Source organism: Crinia signifera, chromosome 8, assembly GCF_055691185.1.
Source record: "Crinia signifera chromosome 8, ASM5569118v1, whole genome shotgun sequence".
Taxonomy (NCBI): Eukaryota; Metazoa; Chordata; class Amphibia; order Anura; family Myobatrachidae; genus Crinia; species Crinia signifera.
The window spans coordinates 145543468-145567399 of NC_139224.1; the positions used below are offsets into that span (position 1 = coordinate 145543468).

Below are 23932 nucleotides of genomic sequence, written 5' to 3' on the forward strand. Positions count from 1 at the left end.
TTGTGCCTAGGGGCGCCCTCACCCATAAATCCACCCCTGTCCATCACTTATGTATCACTCCTTAGCACATAGCTCATGTTTTTCTTATTAACAGTAACACAAAAGCATATTTCTAGGGTGGTGCCCGGTGGTGGCTGGGCTTTACCGGCATGGGGGGGATTCCGTACCCCCGATGTAAAGCTGCCCATACACTATCACTATTGCGATGTATCGCAGAAGTGTATGGCCATCCGCCAGTTGTTGGCTGTGAAGGTCATGAGCAAGAGATGGCTCCTAGAGATCGGCGTAGAACATGCATTCATGGAAAGAAAAGTGCTAGACCTTGCATCTGGGTGCCCATTCCTCATCCATGGCTACTTCTCCCATCAGAGCACGGTAAGGCTGTGACTGCCTCTGACCTTTTACATGTCGACCTAATGCTTGTGTCAACCTTTTTATCATGTCCAACATATTTCATGTGTTGACCTATTGACTATTGACCTATAGTGGTTAGCCTAATGACTGTCCACCTATGTACTGTTGGCCTAGGCACCGCCCCCTGGTCCCGTCCCCTCCCCATGACTGTCCTAGGGATGGCCATCGACCATCGATGATTCAAAATCATCAATGGTTTATGACCGATGTCGAATACTTTTGCCATCAATGGGGGAGAACCAGATGGCTCTGCCCCCGACACCCGCAAAGCCCCGCCCATTTATTGTGATTGGCCCACAGGCCAATCACTCATACATTATAGATATGTAAAACTACGATGGTTACCCTTGCATAGTTTTACACTATTGATGGACTGTTGCACTTTTGCCATCGATGGCAACCATCGATGGCAAAGGCACCGATGGCCATCCCTAGACTGTCCATTATATTCCCATGAGAAGTGAATGAATAATGTATAGAATTTCCCCTTACTTAGTTATTTCGGACAAAGGTGACATTCCCCTCGCCCTAGCTCTGTCCCTCCTGCCTGTCCTGCCATGTATAATAACACTATTGCTTCTACCATACACAGAATCACGTGTTCTTTGGGATGGAGTATGCCAGTGGCGGAGACTTCCGTAGTCTCCTGATGAGGAATGGGCCCATGGACATCTCCAGTGCAAGGTGAGGATATAGAGTAATGTGTTGTTACAGCTGCTGATAGAGGGAGGAGTTACTGATAGATTATATATTATACATATACATTTTGTATTCATTCAGTATTCAATATATAATACAGTATATAAAAGCATGCCTTATATGTGTCACCTTATATTGGGCAAAGTAATACTATTAGTAGTAACAAACTCCAGATGTGACAGGATTATACAGCTGCTGTCATCACTGTGTGCAGCAACATGAAGGTGGCCATGTACTAAGGGGCAGCTATGTATGTGGTTTGGGAAATGACACACGTCAGATGTGGCAGGATTATACATCACTCAGCCAGGGCCGGCTCTACCACTAGGCAGCTGCCTAGGGCGCCAGGATCTAAGGGGCGCCACCAAGTCTGCCTATCAAAAAATAAAGGATGTCTGTGAGGATCCTTGTTGTTCTTAATGCACCTCTACGACCTCACCTCGATACTTCCACTTGAGGCAAACTTCCCTATGTTGCTTCCCTCTCTTCCTGTACTCTGTTGTGGGTGGCAAAGGGGAGGGTGCTGGGGGCCTCCAGAGAAAGCAAGAGTCTTGCCCACCCACCTGGGGGGCTGGGAGGACCACTCAATTTTGGGAGGCTCTCTGCTATTCCAGAATGTTAATCAAGTATGCATTAAGGGGTTGAAAATGGTTATTGGTGGCAGTATGGGGGGGGGGGGGGCAGCAGTAGGCTGGAGTTTTGCCTAGGGTGCTGAGAAGCCTTACACTGGCCCTGCACTCAGCCATTATTTATGGGTGCCGGACCGGGTCCCGACAGTCATTTACCCGACGTCGGGATCCCAACTGTCAAAACACAGACAGCCAGGTTCCTGACGGCCACCGGCTATTCTCCCTTGAGGGCAGGGCCGGATTATAATGGAGACATTAGCTAAAGGTTTTATGCATGGGAGTGGGGTAGTGCTGCAGCTTCACCTATCTGCCAATATGACAATGATTAATGGTGCTGAGCATCGGGAGCCAAGGCACACTGATTGCACAAGTGTGCAGTGCAGTACTGGGAGTTGACTAAGTCCCATGACACTTTAAACCAGAGGGCAGAGGCTGAGAGGTTTGTGCTGAGCTCTAATTGGTGGAGCTCATTACATGCCCATGGAGAACAGCAGCAGCAGATTAGTCATGGGAGGGTTTTTAATCAAAGGCAGCACTAGGACTGTGAGGTCTCCTACAGAGTAAGGTGCAGAGGGACAAACACAGGCTTTTCATATGGTATGTATTTATGTGTATATGTGTGTGTATGTAATATATATATATATATATATATACATATATATACATGCAGTAACCCATTACCAAGTTTATACTGCCTTTACTCTGTGTTTTGACAGTGTAATATTCTCCCATGCAGTGTGCGGCCAGTAATGACAAGTGCAAGGGGGCCCCCCTGGCTAAAGTACCCCGGGCCCCCCGAAGGCTTAATCTGGCACTGCTTGTGGGGGTCCCATAGAGGAAGAATACAATAGCGTGGCGAGTGCAGCGAGCCCACAAGGGTCTCTGTTGCGCTCACCATGCTGTCTGAGTCCGGCCAGTCGGGATCCCGATGTCGGGCTAATGACTGTCGGGATCCCGACTGTCGGACCCCTATACCACACCCATTATTTATACATCCTACAATGTATCATTAACCTGTTTTCTATCCAACAGATTCTATGCAGCAGAGATAGTATGTGGGATTCAATTCCTCCATTCCAAGGGAATAGTCCATGGGTAATTATATAGTTACAGTATGATAATAGTATAATAAAGCAATATTACTATGGAGTGTATAATGCAGAATGTAATATACTGATCATGTCTGCTTCCTACACGCTATACATGTTACCAATTAGCACATATTTCCCACTTACATGTTACATGGCCTCCTTTACATAGTAATGTACAATCGTTATCTACAAATCTCAGTAGCCACAGAGGCTGTCTCTGCACAATTGTTTTATGCTTTTATTGTCAATTATGGCTGAGGAGAGTATTGAGTAGGGAGTGAGAGGTGCAGGGGAAGGAGGTGCTGAGAAGTGCAGGGGAAGGAGGTGGGATTGAGTGAGAGGTGCAGAGGAGGGAGATGGAGGTGTAGAGGACGAAAAGGGGATTTTGTACTTACTGTTAAATCCTTTTCTCAGACTCCATAGGTGACACTGGAGAGTTACAGTGGGGAATAGAAGGCGACCACAGGGAGCTTGGGCACTTTAGAATAAATTAATAGTGACTAACTCCTCCCCTTCTACTTCCTCTCCTAGGCAGTTAAGTATGTGCCCGGAGGGAGCTGGAAGAAAGGAAAAACAACCCACTTCCGAGAGGAGGTCAAACATAACATAACAAGTCACACACACACACACTCACATAGAGTGAACATATAGTTTGAAAAATAGCATTCGTGACAGAATGAACCCATCCATAAAAACTTATAAAAAAGTTAGAACTCAGACTGAGTATAGCAGTCTCTTTAACCTCAGGTAATTGATTAACCTGAAAACCAACAGTAAACCGAAGAAGCAGCGTCGGGTGGGCGTCCAGTGTCACCTATGGAGTCTGAGAAAAGGATTTAACAGTAAGTACAAAATCCCCTTTTCTCTTTCCTCCACTAGGTGACACTGGAGAGTTACAGTGGGGACGTCCCAGAGCTCCCAACACGGGTGGGATGACGCTGAGAACCCCTTAACACAGAACGGCCGAACCGCGAAGCGGCCGCCGCAAAAGTGTCAAACTTGTAAAAGCGGACAAAGGTCCTCTGACCGGACCACGTAGCCGCTCTACATAGATCCTGTATAGACACTCCACGGGCAGCCGCCCAGGAGGTACCCACCGACCTTGTAGAATGGGCGGAAATTGAAGAAGGTGGCACCCTAGAGGAGGCCACATAAGCCTGACGAATTGTCAATCTGATCCACCTGGCCAGGGCCTGCTTGGAGGCTGGCCAGCCAGGACGCAAGGAGTCATAGAGTACAAATAAGGCATCCGACTTACGTACAGACTCTGTTCTGGCCACGTAAATGCGCAAGGCCCGGACCACGTCCAGAGCCCTAGACTCCTGTGAGTCCTCCCGAAAGGCCGGCACCACAATAGGTTGGTTAATGTGGAATGCCGAAACCACCTTAGGGAGAAAAACACTGGAGGTGCGTAGCTCCGCTCTGTCCTCATGGAACCGTAAGAAGGGTGCCCTACAAGAAAGAGCACTGAGCTCAGCCACCCTTCTAGCTGAAGCCAAGGCCAATAGTATGACAGTCTTCCAGGTGACGTATTTTAGTTCCACCTCCTCCATGGGCTCAAATACAGAAGACTGGAGAAAAGCCAGTACCACATCCAGGTCCCATGGAGCAGTAGGAGGTCTGAAGGGGGGTTGCAGCCGCAACACCCCCTGGAAGAAAGTCTGTACCTGAGGAAGAAGAGCCAGCTTCTTCTGGAAGAAAATGGAGAGGGCGGAGACTTGAACCTTCAAGGACCCCAGCCGGAGTCCTGATGCCAAACCCTTTTGCAAGAATAGCAGTAATCTTGCCAGTTTGAAAGTCACAGGTGAAACCCTCCTGGATTCGCACCAGGCCACATAGGCCCTCCAAATGCGATGGTAATGCACCGAGGTAACCTGTTTCCTGGCTCCTATCATGGTTGGAATCACCGCCTGCGGGATCCCTGCCTTCCTCAGGATGGACCTCTCAACAGCCATGCCGTCAAATGAAGCTGCTGTAAGTTGGGACAAGCGAATGGCCCCTGTGTTAGCAGGTCTTCGCAGAGAGGCAGAGGCCATGGCTCGTCTACTAACAGGCCTGTTAGTACCGTGTACCACGACCGGCGAGGCCAGTCTGGGGCTATGAACAGCACCGTCACCGACTCCCGTCGGATTCTCTGCAGAACCCGAGGGATGAGAGGCACTGGAGGAAAGATGTACAGGAACTGATCCGTCCAGGGTGCTGTGAGAGCGTCCACAGCCTCCGCCCGTGGATCTCTTGTCCGAGCGCAGTACCGGGGCAACTGATGGTTGTGTCTGGAGGCCATCATGTCTATCTGCGGACACCCCCACCGGCGAGTCAGGGTCTGGAAGACCAGAGGGTTCAGGCACCACTCTCCGTGGTGTACGTCCCGCCGGCTGAGGTAGTCCGCCTCCCAATTTTCTACTCCTGGTATGAAAATGGCGGACACGGCCCCTGCGTGCTCCTGCACCCAGCACAGAATCCTCTTTACCTCTCTCATCGCTGCACGGCTGCGGGTGCCTCCCTGCTTGTTGATGTAAGCCACCGCCGTGGCATTGTCGGACTGCACCCTGATGTCCTTGTTCCGGAGAATCACTTCTGCCTGGAGCATGGCATAATACACTGCTCGCAGTTCCAGCACATTGATGGACATCTGTGCTTCCTCCGGGGTCCACAGGCCTTGGAAGTGGAGGCCCAACGTGACCGCTCCCCAGCCCCTGAGGCTGGCGTCCGTGGTGAGGAGCGTCCAATTGTGAATGGCGAACCTCCTTCCCTCCTGCAGGTTGCTGGAGTTGAGCCACCACGCCAGTGACGCTCGAGCCTGATGGGAGAGAGAAATCCTCTGGTGTAGAAACAGGTGTGAGCCTGTCCACTGGCGGAGCAGACACAGATGGAAGGGCCGAGAGTGAAACCGCCCGTACTGCACCGCCTCGAACGTGGCCACCATCCTTCCCAGCAGCCTCGTGCAAAGAAGAACTGAGACTGTTCGATGTTGCAGCACCAGTCGCACTGCTTCCTGCAGGGACAAGATCTTGTCCATGGGGAGGAACACCCTTCTCTGGACCGTGTCCAGAATCATCCCTAAGAACAGGATTCTCTGCGATGGGGTCAGCTGTGACTTCTGGATGTTGAGCATCCAGCCATGGGACTCCAGGGTCCGACGTGTTAGTTGGATGTTGTGCAGCAGAACCTCCTTGGACGGAGCCTTCAGCAGAAGGTCGTCCAAATAAGGGACAATGGTAATTCCCAGAGCCCTGAGTATTTCCATCATGACGGCCATCACTTTGGTAAATACCCGAGGCGCAGAGGAGAGGCCGAATGGGAGGGCTCGGAACTGTAGGTGATAGTTTTGGACTGCGAACCGCAAGAATGCCTGGTGAGGAGGCCAGATGGGGATGTGCAGGTATGCATCTTTGATATCGATGGATACAAGAAACTCCCCAGGTTCCAGGCCTGCAATGACAGACTGGAGAGACTCCATCTTGAAGCGAGTGAACCTTAAGAAGGGGTTGAGCTGCTTCAGGTTCAAGATGGGTCTCACTGAGCCATCCGGCTTGGGGACCAGAAAAAGGCTGGAATAGAATCCCCGTGCCTTTTCTGGTTCCGGGACCGGGATCACCACCCCCTGATCCCTGAGTTTTTGGATGGCGGCCTGTAAGGCCCTGCCTTTTTCCTGAGAAGCTGGCAAACCTGTGGGAAAGAACCGTTGAGGAGGAGGCAACAAGAAATCTATCTTGTAGCCTACTGCTACCAGGTCCCTTACCCATGCATCCTTGCATGAACCGGCCCATACCTGATGGTAAAAGAGAAGCCGGCCTCCCACCCTGTGATCTGGACAGGAGCTGGGAGAGTCATGCTGAGGGCTTTGAGGTAACCTTTGCATCAAGTATTGGGGCATTGGCTGATCCTCTGCCTCTTCCTCGGAAGCCTCTGGAGCTAGTAGCCGCTCCCCTAGACCTGCCCCTGAATCTGGGGGTGGGGCGAAAGGACCGAAAGGACTGCCCTCCAGTGGTAGGAAATGACCTACGAGGGGGAGGGGCTGCAGTGGGCAGGAACTGAGACTTACCCCCTGTAGCCTGTGAAATCATTTTGTCCAGCTCTGGACCAAAGAGAGCCTCCCCAGCAAAGGGCAATGCCTCCACCGCCTTTTTGGAGTCGGCGTCTGCATTCCACTGTCTCAACCAAAGAGTACGGCGAGCAGACACTGAAAGAGCAGAAATCCGGGCAGCAAGCATACAAACATCAGAAGATGCTTCCACTAAGTAACCTGCAGCCTCACGTATGTGATCCACTAGGAGCAGCATATCACTTGCCCCTGGGTCTAGAGAGGAGGCCACCTGGGATGCCCATACCTCCATGGCCCTATTGACCCAGCAACCCACCTGTGCCGGCCGTTGTAAAAGACCAGCGGCTGTATAAACATTCTTCAGGGCACTCTCTAACCGTCTATCAGAGACATCTTTAAGGGTAGAGGCACCTGGAATGGGTAACACGGTCTTTTTTGACAAGCGTGATACCGAAGAATCAACAGCAGGTGGCGTTTCACATGACTTTCTGGCCTCCTTAGGAAAAGGATAGGCAGTGAAAAATCTCTGAGAAACCTGAAACTTTTTGTCTGGGTGTAACCAGGCTTTTTGCAAGTGTTCATCCAGCTCCTCTGAGGCTGGAAAATATGCAGACTGCTTTTGCCTTTCAGCAAACACTGAGGGACGCGCAGCAGGTCTCTCCTCCTCTGCTACATTGAGGGTTAACCGGACTGCTTGTATTAAGTCCTCTAAACCCTGAGAAGGGACATCAGTGTCCTGCATAAGCGGAGCATCAGGCTCAGCCTCAGGTTGAGCATCAGGGTCCTGAAATTCACCCTCCTCTAGAGCTGGCATGTCATCATCTGTATCATCTAACAGAGGGACCTGAGGAAACATCCTATTAGCAGAAGCCAGTCTAGGGGGAGGGGGTGTAGAGGTGTCTGCATGTAATGCTCTAGACAGACTCTCCACGGCAGAGGTTAACTCTGCCTGCTGATCCCTGGCTGCATCCCTGTCCTGTCTGGCAGAAGATAACTCAGACGCTAACTGAGAAATCACTGTAGACAATTGTGAAGCCCATACAGGTGGTTCCTGCCCCGATGTAGATGGGGTGGGGGCTGGGGATGCAGTACATGAGGGACATAAAATGGCGCCCTCCGCTTGTGGGGCGAACTTATTGCTGCACTTTTTGCACGCAATCTTTTTACCAGCCATCATACACTCCGCAATCTTACACAGAAAGGAGAGAAAAGCTGGAATACTGGACAGGAGAGGAGGTATAGGAAAGAGGCAGAGTCTGCCACGAGGCCGCTACGCGCACTGTATATAAATATAACTTGCGCCGGCTAAGGGACCTTTTTGGACACAGTCCAAGCTGCCCTGACCTCCTATGTCCCGCTGTGACTCACTGAACCAGGGTCACCGGCACTTCTCAGACGCTTCGAGGGAGCCGCGGATCACGCTGCTTCTTCAATGGCCGCCGCTCCTACAAAGAAGGAGGAAGCGGAAGTACCCAGCATGCCGCGCTCTCGCTCCTCAGGAATGGCGCCGTATTTAAAAAGTGCGCTGCCGCGGCTTTTTACACTGAATCCCCCGCTAGCGGGGAATCAGTGTTATACTTACCCCTGCCATAGCTGTCGGGTGCGGCATGCTGAGTGGTCCTCGAGGCGCGCTGCAAGCAGCGGCGACGGGACCTCAGGATCAGTGGATCCTGCAGCCAGGTACCGGAGGCGAGCTGCATGCAGCTGCGACCGGACCCGCCGACAGCGCCCTCGTCGCAGGCAGGTAGGGACAGGGAGCTACCTGCCTGTCCTCTTGCTGATTGTAGCATCGTATATTTAAAAAATCAATAAAGCTCAGGAGTGAGCCTTGAACGCACCCAGCTCCCGCAGGGCACATGCTAAAACTGCCTAGGAGAGGAAGTAGAAGGGGAGGAGTTAGTCACTATTAATTTATTCTAAAGTGCCCAAGCTCCCTGTGGTCGCCTTCTATTCCCCACTGTAACTCTCCAGTGTCACCTAGTGGAGGAAAGAGAAAGAGGGAGTGAGAGGTGCAGGGGAAGTGCAGGGGAAGGAGGTAGAGGAAGGGAGTGGGAGGTGTAGGGGAGGAAAGATGGAGTGAGAGATGCAGGGCAAGGAGGAGGAAGTGAGCGGTGCAGGGGACGGAGGGGGAGGTGCAGAGGAAGGAGGAGGAAGTAGGTAGTGAGAGGTGCAGGGGAAGCAGGTGGAGGGAGGGAGTGGGAGGCGCAGAGGAGCAAGGAGGGAGTAGACGTGCAGGGGAAGGAGGTGGAGGAATGGGAGGTACATAAAAAAGGGGACGGAGGTTATGAGAGGTGTAGTAAGGGAAGTAAGAGGAGCAGGAGTGACAGATGACAAATTAAGGAAAGCTCAAATAAATAATATGCGGAAGAGGTGGATGGACACAGGTTGGATAACTTCACCTAATATGGTTCCTTTAATTCCATCTCCAATTGCTATTTATATGAATCTAAAGGTGTCTGGCACTCACTACACAGGTAAATAACTCACCCATTGGGCCTTATTCAGATCTGAGCTCAGTACAAATTTGTTTGGAAAATGGGCAAAACCATGTGCACTGCAGGTGGGGCAAATGTAACATTTATATAGAGTTATTTTGATTCTGTGCAGGGTAAATATTGGCTGCATTATTTTTACACTGCAATTTAGATTTCAGTTTCAGCACACCCCACCCAAATGTAACTCTCTCTGCACAGGTTTCATCTGCCCCACCTGCAGTGCACATGGTTTTGCCCATTTTCCAAACAAATTAGTACTGAGCTCAGATCTGAATAAGGCCCATTACCCCTAAAAGCTTACAATCCCCAATGATAAATTGCAGCGGCTACACTCAGGGAATAACAGCACAATAAGCACAATGTGCTGCCTGGCCCACGTGTCAGTGTATTGTTATTATTTATTTTCTGGTTACAAATAAGAATAAACTGACCCCATTTATAAGCTGCTCCCCTTCCCCAGCTGGGAACGACCAGCATCAGATTCCATTTGCTGCTTCCTATGACATCAATATCACTAGTTATTTACAGTATGCTGTAACCACACATATTAGTATCACAGGGGTTATTGGGCTGAGGAAGGTTCCACTATTAAATAACCTAGAATTCTGCAGAACACATACAGATGTACATGACATCGTGGAATCACATGGACACTAACCTAAATATGATTACATTAGTCCTTGCTCCCAAACATATAAAACTACTATTAGTTAGAATGTACACATGTAACGTGCAATATAATTTATGTACCAAATAATTCCTGTTTGTATGAAAACAAAGATTTTATTTTCTTTACAGCGACCTAAAACCAGAGAACATCTTGGTGACTCCAACAGGACATCTCAAGATCGCCGACTTCGGTCTGGCCCTTGAGATCACGCCTAGAGACGAGGGTGTTACTGGCTGTGCTAGAAGGTGTGGAGTCATTATTCCTGAGGTAAATGCAAAGGGTTTCCTACTGTTTCCTCATGTAACTATGTACATGGGGCCTGATTCCAACCCCGTATGTGACGGCATATAGCCAAGTTGGGTAAAAAGGATTCACTGTACCACGCACATGCATCGTTGCACATTTCTGGGTAATTCTGATTCTGCCAAGTGTTGGCAATTTCTCTCCATGTGGAAGATGCACTAACATCGGATAATCCCAAGAGTGAGAAAGATGGAAATAGTGCATACATACAATAAGCGCTCAAAGGGTAACCATCAGATCTGAATCGGATCTAAAACATGCCAAAACGTGCCCAATTTACATAAAATCGGACTAAATTACATCGACATTGATGGGACTGAGCAAAATCGTTCTGGTGTGTAACCAGCATTACCTTAAGTGACTACCCTCCACCATAGCGTCCTCCATAGGAACGGGTACATGCGACTTCCGGTCCGGCTCTTACCAGGGGAAGATGACGTGAGACTGCTGCCGTGTGTTGGCAGGACAGCTGCTGTAAACAATATATAGTACGTGAACTGGCATATACAAGTGAAAGAGCAATAACTCGGGTCAAAATATACCTAAAAACAGCGAAGTACTTATTATTTATAAACAATATAAAATATTGCTGCTGTTACTATAACATGTAGGGGTTATCTTTACCGCTATTTTGTTCATTTAAAAAAAAAATTAAAAATTTAAAAATAAAGTGATTGCTAAAATGTTGGTAACCAATTGCTCTCTTCTGGTAGCTGTATTTCGGCAAGGAGTACATGATTGGCGAAGACTGGTTCTCATTTGGAGTCATCCTGAACGAAATGATAACCGGAGGTCATGCTGCTCACTCAAGATTCTGCGCAACAGAATCTGCCGCCATGGACCTCATTAACATGGTAAATATGATATTACATTTATAAATTAGGTACTTATGTAGTAACTGGGCTGCCGATTTTGAAATCGGGTCCATCGCATCGCATCGCACCCGACCATATCGCATGCGATGCGATGCGATGCGATGGACCCGATTTTTCCATAGGATTCAATGTTAAAATGGACTGAGTCCATTTTAACATAGAATTCAATGGGAAAAGGGGTCCTTTTCATACCCCTACTATCCAAGTGGGCATGGAGTTGGATATAAACCTGTGGCGAGCGTAGCGAGCCACCGAGCCCGAAGCGTGGCGAGCGTAGCGAGCCCCGCGAGGGGACACAGAATACCGTCCCCTCGCGGGGCTCGCTTCGCTCGCCACGCTTCGGGCTCGGTGGCTCGCTACGCTCGCCACAGGTTTATATCCAACTCCATGCCCACTTGGATAGTAGGGGTATGAAAAGGACCCCTTTTTCCCATTGAATTCCATGTTAAAATGGACTCAGTCCATTTTAACATTGAATCCTATGGAAAAATCGGGTCATCGCATCGCATCGCATGGTCGTATGCGATGCGATGCGATATCGCATCGCATCGCATCTGATTGTATGCCTTAACTTAAGGCATACAATCAAAAAATCGGCAGCCCAGATACTACATAAGTACCATAAATTATTAATATAAATGATGTCATTGGTTGTATATAACTTTATAAGATGTTGGATGTAAGTAACCATTAGTCACTGTGTTATAGGATCAATCTGTTCAGTCCTCTGCACTCTGACAGCCGGCCACTATTACTGACTACAGATGTGTCCTGCTACAGCTTTGCTGCGTATAGCAGCTTGCTGTAGTGGGATTGCAGTGTGAGTGCATCGCAGCAGGCTCCCATAAAGCAGCAGGGTGCATGCGCCCGCACCAGCCAGCTCCTATATAAGTGAATGCATAGCGGGAGTGTACGCATACCATATGCTCCTCTATGCCGCGCATTGTGCAGCAGTGAATAAAGATTGTGGCTTTATGGAAAATAGCTGAATCTTTTCTCTGGCGACGGCTGACGCAGCTGTTAGCTATGCTATAACTATTGGCAGATAAGTAAAAGATCTACATGGGTGTTTTTTTATTGAGAGGTGACTTTTCTGCATTTTATAAATAGGATTAATAAATATAAAGAGCATCACAATGGAGTACATACTCAACTAAAGCCCTGTACACGGGGAGATGTGAGTCCTGTGCTGCTTAAGCACAGGTGGCTCAGCACACATCGCTGCACACATGGGAATCATCTGCTATATGCGCTGAGCAATCTGTGCTGAGCAGTGTTTGCCTATGCGGACTGGTGATGTAAGCAGGATAGAACGTGCATGCACTGTCTATATTTGTGGGCGATAGTGACGTGCAGGGCTGCAAACCGCCATAGCTATAGGGTGTACAAAGGGAGCGATCCGTGCTTCATTTCTAAGTGTCCTAGACAGATCGCTTAGAAATAGGGCATAAATCGCCCGTGTGTTTGCCCCTCACCTGCATCATCCCACTGGTTTCTCTGCAGTCATTCCTGTTAGACAATAATCAGATAAGTAACGTTAGACTATTGTATAGTGACAATATAACAATGTACAGATATGTTTCTATCAAACACCAATACATATATTTCCAGTGATAACAGGTATAGAAAGTTCTGGCCGAGTCCACTTAGTGCCCCATGCCTATGTTATATGTTGTATGTATATCTATAAGATGTATGTAAGTAATGCATGTAGTCGTATTAACAAATGTCTATACAATTGCCAAGCAAGACCTGAGCAGCCATTGTTACACAGACACATCAGTATTAAGGCCCATAGACACTGGGCGACTTTAAGCTGAAAGTCGCTCAAAACAGCAGGTTTGAGCGGCTTTCAGCTCAAAGCCGCCCAGTGTATGCCCCGGCGGTGAGTGCTGCTGCACGCTCCCGCATCATCGCCAGGAAAGCCCTTCATATGCTGCTATTACAAGCAGATGAGCGGCTTTGAGGACGGCATTGCATAGCTCTGCACTATGCAAAGCCGTCCTCCCCCGCCGGGCAGGGGGAAAGCTGCCCAGTGTGTATGCACTGAGCAGCTTTCCCCCTCAGCGATGGTAGCGATCATCGCTGTGCACACACACACTGGGCATAATCGCCCAGTGTGTATGGACCTTTAGGACACATATGACAGGAAATGGGGAATGGGGAATGTAATGTGAGACACACAACAGATCCCAGATAGAATGTCAGTAGTAACATACTGTGGCCATGGAGAAATCCCTTTATATTCTTTTGTGCCGGCAGCAGAAATGTTTGTACAATGATTGTATTGAGGAACTGTGCTGTATAATTACATCCAAATACCTTTTTCAGCTTGTCAATAACCATCTGGGCCAAGAACCAGGAGTTAATGACAGCATCCGCCACCACCCCTTCTTCCAGCACATCGATTGGGTCGCCATGGAATCCCTTGGGATGGAGCCCCCATACTTCCCTGTAAGTATAAAACAGAACTTCCATGAGCTACTCATTGCTGGTCAGCAGATAATGTATAAGTGCCAAACACATACATGGGGTGTGGATTAAGGGATCGGCTCTGTCTATATAGACAGCCATTATGTCAGCATGCAATAGGCTGACAGGGTCACTAATTAGACAGTGTCTAGGATAGACAGGGTGAAACGTTTAACTGACAAATTGTCAAGTTTTAGTCATTTTAGCCCTACTCCACCCCCTAATGCCTAACCCTAACTATCCACCCCAGTGTCTAAGCCTAACTCTCCCCTTCTGCAGCCTGACCTGACCTTAATCCTAACCCTACCTGAGAGAGCTCAATAAGATTTGGCATATGATGTGCCTTTTCTTACACATATATTACATGCGATTTATCTCAGAGAGCTGCAGGCAGGGGGTGTATGAATTGAAAAATCCTATTCAAAAGATCAGGTGGCTGCTGATTGGCTGAAAGAGATCTCTCAGCCAAACAGTGGCCACCCAGTCTTTTGAATAGGATTTTTCAATTCTCCTTGCCACCTGCCGCACCCTGCTCAGCGCACCCAGAATGTCCTGCTGACTGCTGCACATAAGATGTATTTTATGTGCAGCCCGTCCGAGCTCTGATCCGATGCGTACAGGACTGCGCATCGGATCCGATCGGATGTCACAGACAATCTGCTGGATCCTCTGGCCCAAATCGCGTAGCGTACGGGGGCCTTAACAGTGTAAAGTTCCCTAACACAGTTATTCTTGTGCTCAGGGTTACATAAAAATCACTGACAAAGACACATTTTTAGTTTTCTTTCTAGCAGGGGACACACAAGTAGAAAGGACATAATTACTATGTTACCAATACTTTCTTATTGCCCCAGATGTAAGCTCCATTACATCTTCTGACATTTTTCTAATATAATTGATAATCCTGCGCCTCATAATAAGCTGACAAGGAGACAAAGTGGACTATAGAGCACAGGTTACACTTTCCATAGTAAGCTTCTGGAATGTCATTTTCCTCTCTGCACTTCTAGAGTATATAGATGTCTCTTGATAGCACAGAGTAGATGGACACCTGTAATTGCACCATAGAGACCTCACATCTACTGCAATGCTGTGGTTATATATATATATATATATATATATATATATATATATATGGTCTGAGCGACACCTTTTTACATTTATGCAACACATATGCCACTGCCTTTAGCTTTATATATAGGCATTTTCTTAGGGTCTATAATAGAAACTACTATAAATAACCTTTACATAAAGAAGTTTGGTAAATGCCTCTGTCTGTCTTACACAGTCCTATGGTAGATGTAATAATCACTGATATACACTGTTACTTCTTATTTCTGTAGGCATTCTTTCCACCCTCTGCCTCCAGTAATAACCATCTAGAACTAATGGAGGCAGAAGAGGCCAATTACCCACCAATTACAGCGGCGGAGCAGGCAAATTTTACGGGTTTCTCGTCAATTACCTCCAGCTGGAGAAGCTTCCCAAATCCACCTGGTCTAAGTACATCTAGTGAGGCAGAGGCACTGCTGGATGCGACCATGCCAGGTTCTGCATGTAAGTACATTATATCTTCATTTTTCTTATTATTTTTAACCATGTTTGATTGAAGACTTCAACTTTAAATGGGGGCATGATAAAGAAAGTAAAAGGGAGCTAGATCTGGGTATAGCAGTATTATAATAACCAATAATACATGTTCAGAATGGAAAGTTGTACACTAAAGGGGCGTACACCCGGGGAGATTTCAGGTCATTCTCTAAGTGATCTCACTAGAAAATGCCCCTACATTTGCTGGTGAATTTATTCCAGCACTACATTATGTATGCAGCATGTAATATACATAGATGGTACGTACAGCAAAAGGATTAATCAGTGCATTGGAATATATGTATGATAGTAGTAATGCAGAGAACTCAGTGTACATATATCCCTATGGAGCGAAGGAGAAATAAACTGAGTTATCTGCATTACTACTATCCTGTAGGGTGGGGGAATTCTGTGATTCTCTTGCCTTGTTTAGCCCCTCCGTTGCCTGAACTAGCCACTCCCTTGCCTGAACTAGCCCCTCCCTTGCCTGAACTAGCCCCTCCCTTGCAAGCACTTGCAATGGACCAATAAGTTCATTTGAGCAACTTGCCACTTTTGTGTACCACATATTTATTTCCTACCTGCTATTCATTATGATCACCCTGGGCCTGATTCAGACCTGATCTCTATGCAGTGTACACTCGCTCCCTAGTGAATGGGTAAGCACCACCCCAACTAACACGCTGGGCATTCCAATGGTACCTCCATACAGGTGTCTCTGATCTACGAGCGCTGGAGAAATCATTCGATGGTTGCCGACCATCGAGTGATTTCTCCCCGGCTGCGAACGGATTATTATGCATATCATCCATTCGTAGCCGTACCGTGGATCGCGGCGTGCAGTGTGTGTGTGGGGGGGGGGGAGCACGGCAGGCACTGCGGACGAAGTTTGGTCCACACACAACGCTGTGAAATTCATTTCATGGGGACCAGAATAAGGTCTTTACTGAGAACCTGTAAAAGAAAGATCCGTAAGCAGGGAAGAGATTTTGCGACCTCTCTGTAACTAAAGATACTCAGTCTGTTCCCCTTCAGTCTCATTTACATATTATATCCTGTACATGCAGCCAGCCAACAATTACTTACAAACACTGTGTCCCATCCACCATTTCCCATTAAGATGTGGCCCCTCCCCATAGAACCCCCTGATGTGCAGGTCCAGCTGCTTACTCTACAGATGAGCGCATTAGTGCAAACAGAAGCGTCACAAAGCAGCTTATGCTCTGCAGTCCCGTAATGTTACATTCTAGTAAATTATCCAAGTGTCTATAGATTTCATCATGGAAACAAAGATTTATATTATGCTATATTGTATCTTGTTAGAAATGTGACCAGATTGCACATGGTGTAATAGGTACAATGTACTTTTGTTATCATATAGAACATCAGCTGAAATACAGAAGGTAAGAGGATGGATGTCAACAGGTAAGATATGAAGGAGTGTGAACTACAGTGGCAAAGGCTACACACCGGTCAGGTAGTATGAGACCTTTGTATTTGGTGGTGACGCTGGTAAGAGCAGTTTGGGAATAGGATGCAGAAGGCGGCAGAAAGGTGGTGGTGGTGGCAAAGAAAGGAGAGGAATGTGATGAAGAAAGAAGGCGGTGGCAGCAAAGAGAGGAGGTGACAGGCAATGAGACCCAGAATATAGGCGGTGGCAGCATAGAAAGGAGAGGAGAGGATGGGGAATGAGACGCATTAAGCAGGCGGTGGCAGTAAATAGAGGAGAAGAGGTGACAGAATGGGATAAAAAATGCAGGCGGTGGCAGTAGAGAGAAGAGAGGAGGTGACGGAAGAGATGAAGCAGGCGGTGGCAGAAAAAAGTTGAAATTTACATTTTAAAAAATTTTTAAGCATATAAATTATAAGAAATTATAGTAAACAGATATAGTAGAGTGAGATATATAGTGAGATATAGAGTGAATAAATAAATAAATAGATAGTGGATGAATAGATAGATAGGGGAATGCGGCAAAGAAAGCAGGCGGTGGAGGTTGAGAGAAGAGAGCAAGTGACGGAAGAGATGAAGCAGGCGGTGGCAGCAAAAAAAATTTTAAGCATATAAGTTATAAGAAATTATAGTGAAAAGATATAGTAGTGTGAGATATATATAGTGAGATATAGAGTGAATAAATAAATAGATAGTGGATGAATAGATAGATAGGGGAATGCGATAAAGAAAGCAGGCGGTGGAGGTTGAGAGAAGAGAGGAGGTGACGGAAGAGATGAAGCAGGCGGTGGCAGCAAAAAAATTTTTAAGCATATAAGTTATAAGAAATTATAGTGAAAAGATATAGTAGTGTGAGATATATAGTGAGATATAGAGTGAATAAATAAATAGATAGTGGATGAAAAGATAGATAGGGGAATGCGATAAAGAAAGCAGGCGGTGGAGGTTGAGAGAAGAGAGGAGGTGATGGAAGAGATGAAGCAGGCGGTGGCAGCAAAAAACATTTTAAGCATATAAGTTATAAGAAATGATAGTGAAAATATATAGTAGAGTGAGATATTGAGTGAATAAATAAATAAATATACAGTGGATAAAAAGATTGATAGGGGAATGCAATAAAGAAAGCAGGCGGTGGAGGTTGAGAGAAGAGAGGAGGTGACGGAAGAGATGAAGCAGGCGGTGGCAGCAAAACATTTTTTTAAGTATATAAGTTATAAGAAATTATAGTGAAAAGATAAAGTAGTGTGAGATATATAGTGATATATAGAGTTAATAAATAAATATATAGTGGATAAATAGATAGGGCAATGCGATAAAGAAAGCAGGCGGTGGAGGTTGAGAGAAGAGAGGAGGTGATGGAAGAGATGAAGCAGGCGGTGGCAGCAAAAAACATTTTAAGCATATAAGTTATAAGAAATGATAGTGAAAATATATAGTAGAGTGAGATATTGAGTGAATAAATAAATAAATATACAGTGGATAAAAAGATTGATAGGGGAATGCAATAAAGAAAGCAGGCGGTGGAGGTTGAGAGAAGAGAGGAGGTGACGGAAGAGATGAAGCAGGCGGTGGCAGCAAAACATTTTTTTAAGTATATAAGTTATAAGAAATTATAGTGAAAAGATAAAGTAGTGTGAGATATATAGTGATATATAGAGTTAATAAATAAATATATAGTGGATAAATAGATAGGGCAATGCGATAAAGAAAGCAGGCGGTGGAGGTTGAGAGAAGAGAGGAGGTGACGGAAGAGATGAAGCAGGCGGTGGCAGCAAAAAAAAAAACATTTTAAGCATATAAGTTATAAGAAGTTATAAGAAATTATAGTGAAAAGATATAGTAGAGTGAGATATATAGTGAGATATAAAGTGAAAAAATAAATATACAATGAATAAATAGATTGATAGGGGAATGTAATAAAGAAAGCAGGCGGTGGAGATTGAGAGAAGAGAGGAGGTGACGGAAGAGATGAAGCAGGCGGTGGCAGCAAAAAAACATTTTAAGCATATAAGTTATAAGAACTTATAGTGAAAATATATAGTAGAGTGAGATATAGAGTGAATAAATAAATAGATAGTGGATGAATAGATAAAGGAATGCGATAAAGAAAGCAGGCGGTGGATGTTGAGAGAAGAGAGGAGGTGACGGAACAGATGAAGCAGGCGGTGGCAGCAAAAAAACATTTTAAGCATATAAGTTATAAGAAATGATAGTGAAAATATATAGTAGAGTGAGATATAGAGTGAATAAATAAATATACAGTGAATGAATAGATAGATAGGGGAATGCAATAAAGGAAACTGGCGGTGGAGGTTGAGAGAAGAGAGGAGGTGACGGAAGAGATGAAGCAGGCGGTGGCAGCAAAACATTTTTAAGCATATAAATTATAAGAAATTATAGTGAAAAGATATAGTAGAGTGAGATATATAGTGAGATATAAAGTGAAAAAATAAATATACAGTGGATAAATAGATTGATAGGGGAATGCAATAAAGAAAGCAGGTGGTGGAGGTTGAGAGAAGAGAGGAGGTGACGGAAAAGATGAAGCAGGCGGTTGCAGCAAAAAAATTTTTTTACGTATATAAGTTATAAGAAATTATAGTGCAAAGATATAGTAGAGTGAGATATATAGTGATATATAGAGTGAATAAATAAATAGATAGTGGATGAATAGATAGATAGGGGAATGCGATAAAGAAAGCAGGTGGTGGAGGTTGAGAGAAGAGAGGAGGTGACGGAAGAGATGAAGCAGGCGGTGGCAGCAAAAAAACATTTTAAGCATATAAGTTATAAGAAATTATAGTGAAAAGATAAGTAGAGTGAGATATATAGTGAGATATAGAGTGAATAAATAAATATACAGTATAGTGGATGAATAGATAGATAGGGGAATGCAATAAAGAAAGCAGGCGGTGGATGTTGAGAGAAGAGAGGAGGTGACGGAAGAGATGAAGCAGGTGGTGGCAGCAAAAAATTTTAAGCATATAAATTATAAGAAATTATAGTGAAAAGATATAGTAGAGTGAGATATATACTGAGATATAGAGTGAATAAATAAATATATAGTGGATGAATAGATAGATAGGGGAATGCAATAAAGAAAGCAGGCAGTGGAGGTTAAGAGAAGAGAGGAGGTGACGGAAGAGATGAAGCAGGCGGTGGCAGCAAAAAAAATGTTAAGCATATAAATTATAAGAAATTATAGTGAAGACATATAAGTGTAAGATATATAGTGAGATAGAGAGTGGATAAATAGATAGTGGATGGATGAATAGATAGATAGACAGTGAGTAGATAGATAGATAGTGTGTAGGTAGAGTACACAGATAGATAGGGGAATGCGATAAAGAAAGCAGGAGGTGGCAGAAGGAACAGTAGGTGGCAGGGGATGGGACAGAGGAAGCAGATGGTGGCAGCAAAGAGGGGAGGTGACATTTAATGGGACACAGAAAACAAACGGTGGCAGCAGAGACAGTAGGTGAAGGGGAATAGAATGTAGGAAACAGGTGGTGGCAGTAGAGAGCTGACAGAATGGGATGAAGAAAGCAGGCGGTGGCAACAGACAGTAGGTGAAGGGGAGTGGGACGCAGGAAGCAGGCAGTGGCAGTAAAAAGGAGAGTAGGTGACTAAATGGGATGTAGAGAGCAGGCCGTAGCAGCAGAGAGAAGAGAGGAGGTGATGGGGACAGGGATGAAGCAGGCGGTGGCAGCAGGTTTCATATTTTTGTGTCAGTTTATGTTTTCATAATACAACAACGCAATAAAGGCGTGTGATGGTCTGGCTAGAGGGGGAAACGGATGGAGGCCAGAATTTTTTTTTTCTTAATTTCAATATTTTTGTGATGTTGTATTATGAAAAAAAACAACACAAAACATGGCTAGAAAGGGGCAGAAGTGGCAGAGAGAGAAGGTCATGGGAAACTGGATGCAGAAAGTAGGGGGCAGCAGCAGAAAGCATAGAGGAAGACATATGGAATAGGATGCAGAAAGCAGGTGGTGGCAGCAGAGACAGTAGGTGACAGGGAATGGGACACAGGAAGCAGGCAGTGACAGCACAGAGAGGAGAGGAGGTGATGGAATGGAATGAAGAAAGCAGGCGGTGGCAGCAGAGACACTAGGTGAAGGGGAATGGTACGCAGACTACAGGCAGTGGCAGCATTTAAATGAGTGTCATCTACAGTGGCAAAGGCTACACACAGGTCAAGTAGAATAAGGCCTTTGTATTTGATGGTGACGCTGGTAAGAGCAGTTTGGGAATAGGATGCAGAAGGAGGCAGAAAGCAGGTGGTGGTGGTGGCAAAGAGGAATGGGATGAAGAAAGCAGGACGTTACAGAAAAAGAGAGGAGGCGACGGAATGAGACGCAGAATATAGGCGGTGGCAGCATAGAAAGGAGAGGCGAGGATGGGGAATTAGACGCAGGAAGCAGGCGGTGGCAGTAAATAGAGGAGGTGACAGAATGGGATGAAAAATGCAGCATGGCAGTAGAGAGAAGAGGAGGTGATGAAAGAGATGAAGCAGGCGGTGGCAGAAAAAAATGTAAATTTATTTGAAATTTTTTTAAGCATATAAGTTATAAGAAATTATAGTGAAAAGATATAGTAGAGTGAGATATATATAGTGAGATAGAGAGTGGATAAATAAGTAGATAGTGGATGAATAGATAGATAGATAGATAGGGGAATGTGATAAAGAAAGCAGGCGGTGGAGGTTGAGAGAAGAGTAGAGGTGACGGAAGAGATGAAGCAGGCTGTGGCAGCAAAAGAAAATTTAAGCATAAAAGTTATAAGAAATTATAGTGAAGACATATATATATTAGAGTGAGATATCTAGTGAGATAGAGAGTGGATAAATAAATAGATAGATATATATCTAGTGGGTAAATAGATAGATAGTGGATGAATAGATAGATAGTGGGTAGATAGATAGACAGATAGTGAGAAAATAGATAGACAGGTAGATGGATGATAGATAGTTTTTTTTTTAACTTCCCTCTTAATTATTATTTTTTTTTTTTTTAAAGCAAGACAAGATAAACAACAATATAAAAACAATGAAAGGGTATTATAACATATACATACATGATTTAAGCCCACAAAGACCATTAAAGCCTTGATATCTAGGGTATTTTCATAGTACAGTCATCCATGTTTGATAATACATAAAAGTTCAAATCTTACTCTCTGAAGGTACCCCTATAAACCCCCCAAAACCCCCCCACACCCCCCCCCCCCCTGCTTGGTACTTATATTATCTCTCTATGTTTCTATTTGATTTCTATTCTTGTCTATCCGAGCATATGCTTTATTTTATACCAATGGGATACCTAATTCCAATTTCTGGTGCTAGACTCGAGGGGATTTTTATCCAATATGAATTTATAGGGTGGCCCAACGATAAAAAAAGGTGAAAAAGCAGTTTTTATACGTGTTTTTTTTTTTTTTTTTTCTCCTTTTGTAATAATTGTGTTTTATAAGTACCTAAGTCTTTTAGGATAAATAAAGTGCATACTGTGAGGGAGGGAGATTATCCCTAATCCACCTAGAGTGTTTACCAAACACTACTTATTATTTCTATCTATTTTTTACGAGTAAAATGTTATTTGTGGTTAAGACAGTTTCCTGAAAATACTACACTGTGTCAATGAGAAAAAGAATAGAATAGATAGTTAGTGGGTAGATAGATAGATGGATAGATATCTAGTGGGTAAATAGATAGATAGTGGATGGATAGTGGGTAGATAGATAGATAGACAGATAGTGAGTATATAGATAGACAGGTAGATGATAGATAGATAGATAGATAGGTAAATGCAATAAAGAAAGCAGGCGGTGGAGGTTGAGAGAAGAGAGGACGTGATGTGGAAAGGGATGAAGAAAGCAGGCGGTGGTAGCAGAGACAGTAGGTTACGGGAAATGGGATGCAGGAAGCAGGTGACAGCAGTAGAGAGAGGAGAGGAGGTGAATGAATGGGACAAAGAAAGCAGGCGGTGGCAGCAGAGACAGTAGGTGGCAGGGGATGGGATACAGGAAGCAGATGGTGGCAGCAAAGAGTGGAGGTGACGGTGAATGGGACACAGAAAACAAACGGTGGCAGCAGAGACAGTAGGTGAAGGGGAATAGGATGTAGGAAACAGGTGGTGGCAGTAGAGAGAGGAGCTGACAGAATGGGATGAAGAAAGCAGGCGGTGGCAGCAGACAGTAGGTGAAGGGGAGTGGGACGCAGGAAGCAGGCAGTGGCAGTAAAGAGGAGAGTAGGTGACTAAATGGGATGTAGAGAGCAGGCCGTAGCAGCAGAGAGAAGAGAGGAGGTGATGGGGACAGGGATAAAGCAGGCAGTGGCAGCAGGTTTAATATTTTTGTGTAAGCTCATTTTTTCATGATACAACAACACAATAAAGGCGTGTGATGGTCTGGCTAGAGGGGGAAACGGATGGAGGCCAGGTTTTTTTTTCTTCATTTCAATATTTTTGTGATGTTGTATTATGAAAAAAAAAAAAAACACAAAACATGGCTAGAAAGGGGCAGAAGTGGCAGAGAGAGAAGGTGATGGGAAACTGGATGCAGAAAGTAGGGGGCAGCAGCAGAAAGCATAGAGGAAGACATAGGGAATAGGATGCAGAAAGCAGGTGGTGGCAGCAGAGACAGTAGGTGACAGGGAATGGGACACAGGAAGCAGGCAGTGAGAGCAGAGAGAGGAGAGGAGGTGATGGAATGGAATGAAGAAAGCAGGCGGTGGCAGCAGAGACACTAGGTGACGGAGAATGGTATGCAGACTATAGGCAGTGGCAGCATTTGAATGAGTGTAATCTACAGTGGCAAAGGCTACACACAGGTCAAGTAGTATAATACTAAAAGTATTTGATGGTGACGCTGGTAAGAGCAATTTGGGAATAGGATGCAGAAAGCAGGTGGTGGTGGCAAAGAAAGGAGAAGAATGGAGTGAAGAAAGCAGGCGGTTGCAGCAAAAGAGAGAAGGCGACGGGGAATGAGACGCAGGCGACGGTGGCAGTAAATAGAGGAGAGGAGGTGACAGAATGGGATGAAAAATGCAGACGTGGCAGTAGTGAGAAGAGAGGAGGTGATGGAAGAGATGAAGCAGGCGGTGGCAGATTTTTTTTTTTTATTTACATTTGAAACATTTTTAAGCATATACTGTATGTTATAAGAAATTATAGTGAAAAGATATAGTAGAGTGAGAT

The 23932-nt window shown here is 45.5% G+C and overlaps 1 protein-coding gene across 3 annotated transcripts in view; it reads right to left on the reverse strand.

Moving 5' to 3' along the window:
* LOC146026561 (uncharacterized) overlaps nt 1-23932 on the reverse strand; it is a 69589-nt gene that overhangs the window by 25415 nt on the left and 20242 nt on the right. The window contains exons 5-8 of one of the 3 annotated variants that reach the window (XM_083157339.1): nt 16108-16237; nt 13544-13673; nt 12697-12730; nt 10699-10818 (exon numbers count right to left, since the gene is read on the reverse strand). In XM_083157339.1, the coding sequence (XP_083013465.1) occupies nt 10699-10733 (35 nt within the window). In that variant the 5' untranslated portion in view covers nt 10734-10818; nt 12697-12730; nt 13544-13673; nt 16108-16237. Of the gene's footprint in view, nt 1-10698; nt 10819-12696; nt 12731-13543; nt 13674-15158; nt 15245-16107; nt 16238-23932 lie in introns of all 3 variants that reach the window. The other 2 variants (XM_083157342.1, XM_083157340.1) reach the window with 2 other exon arrangements.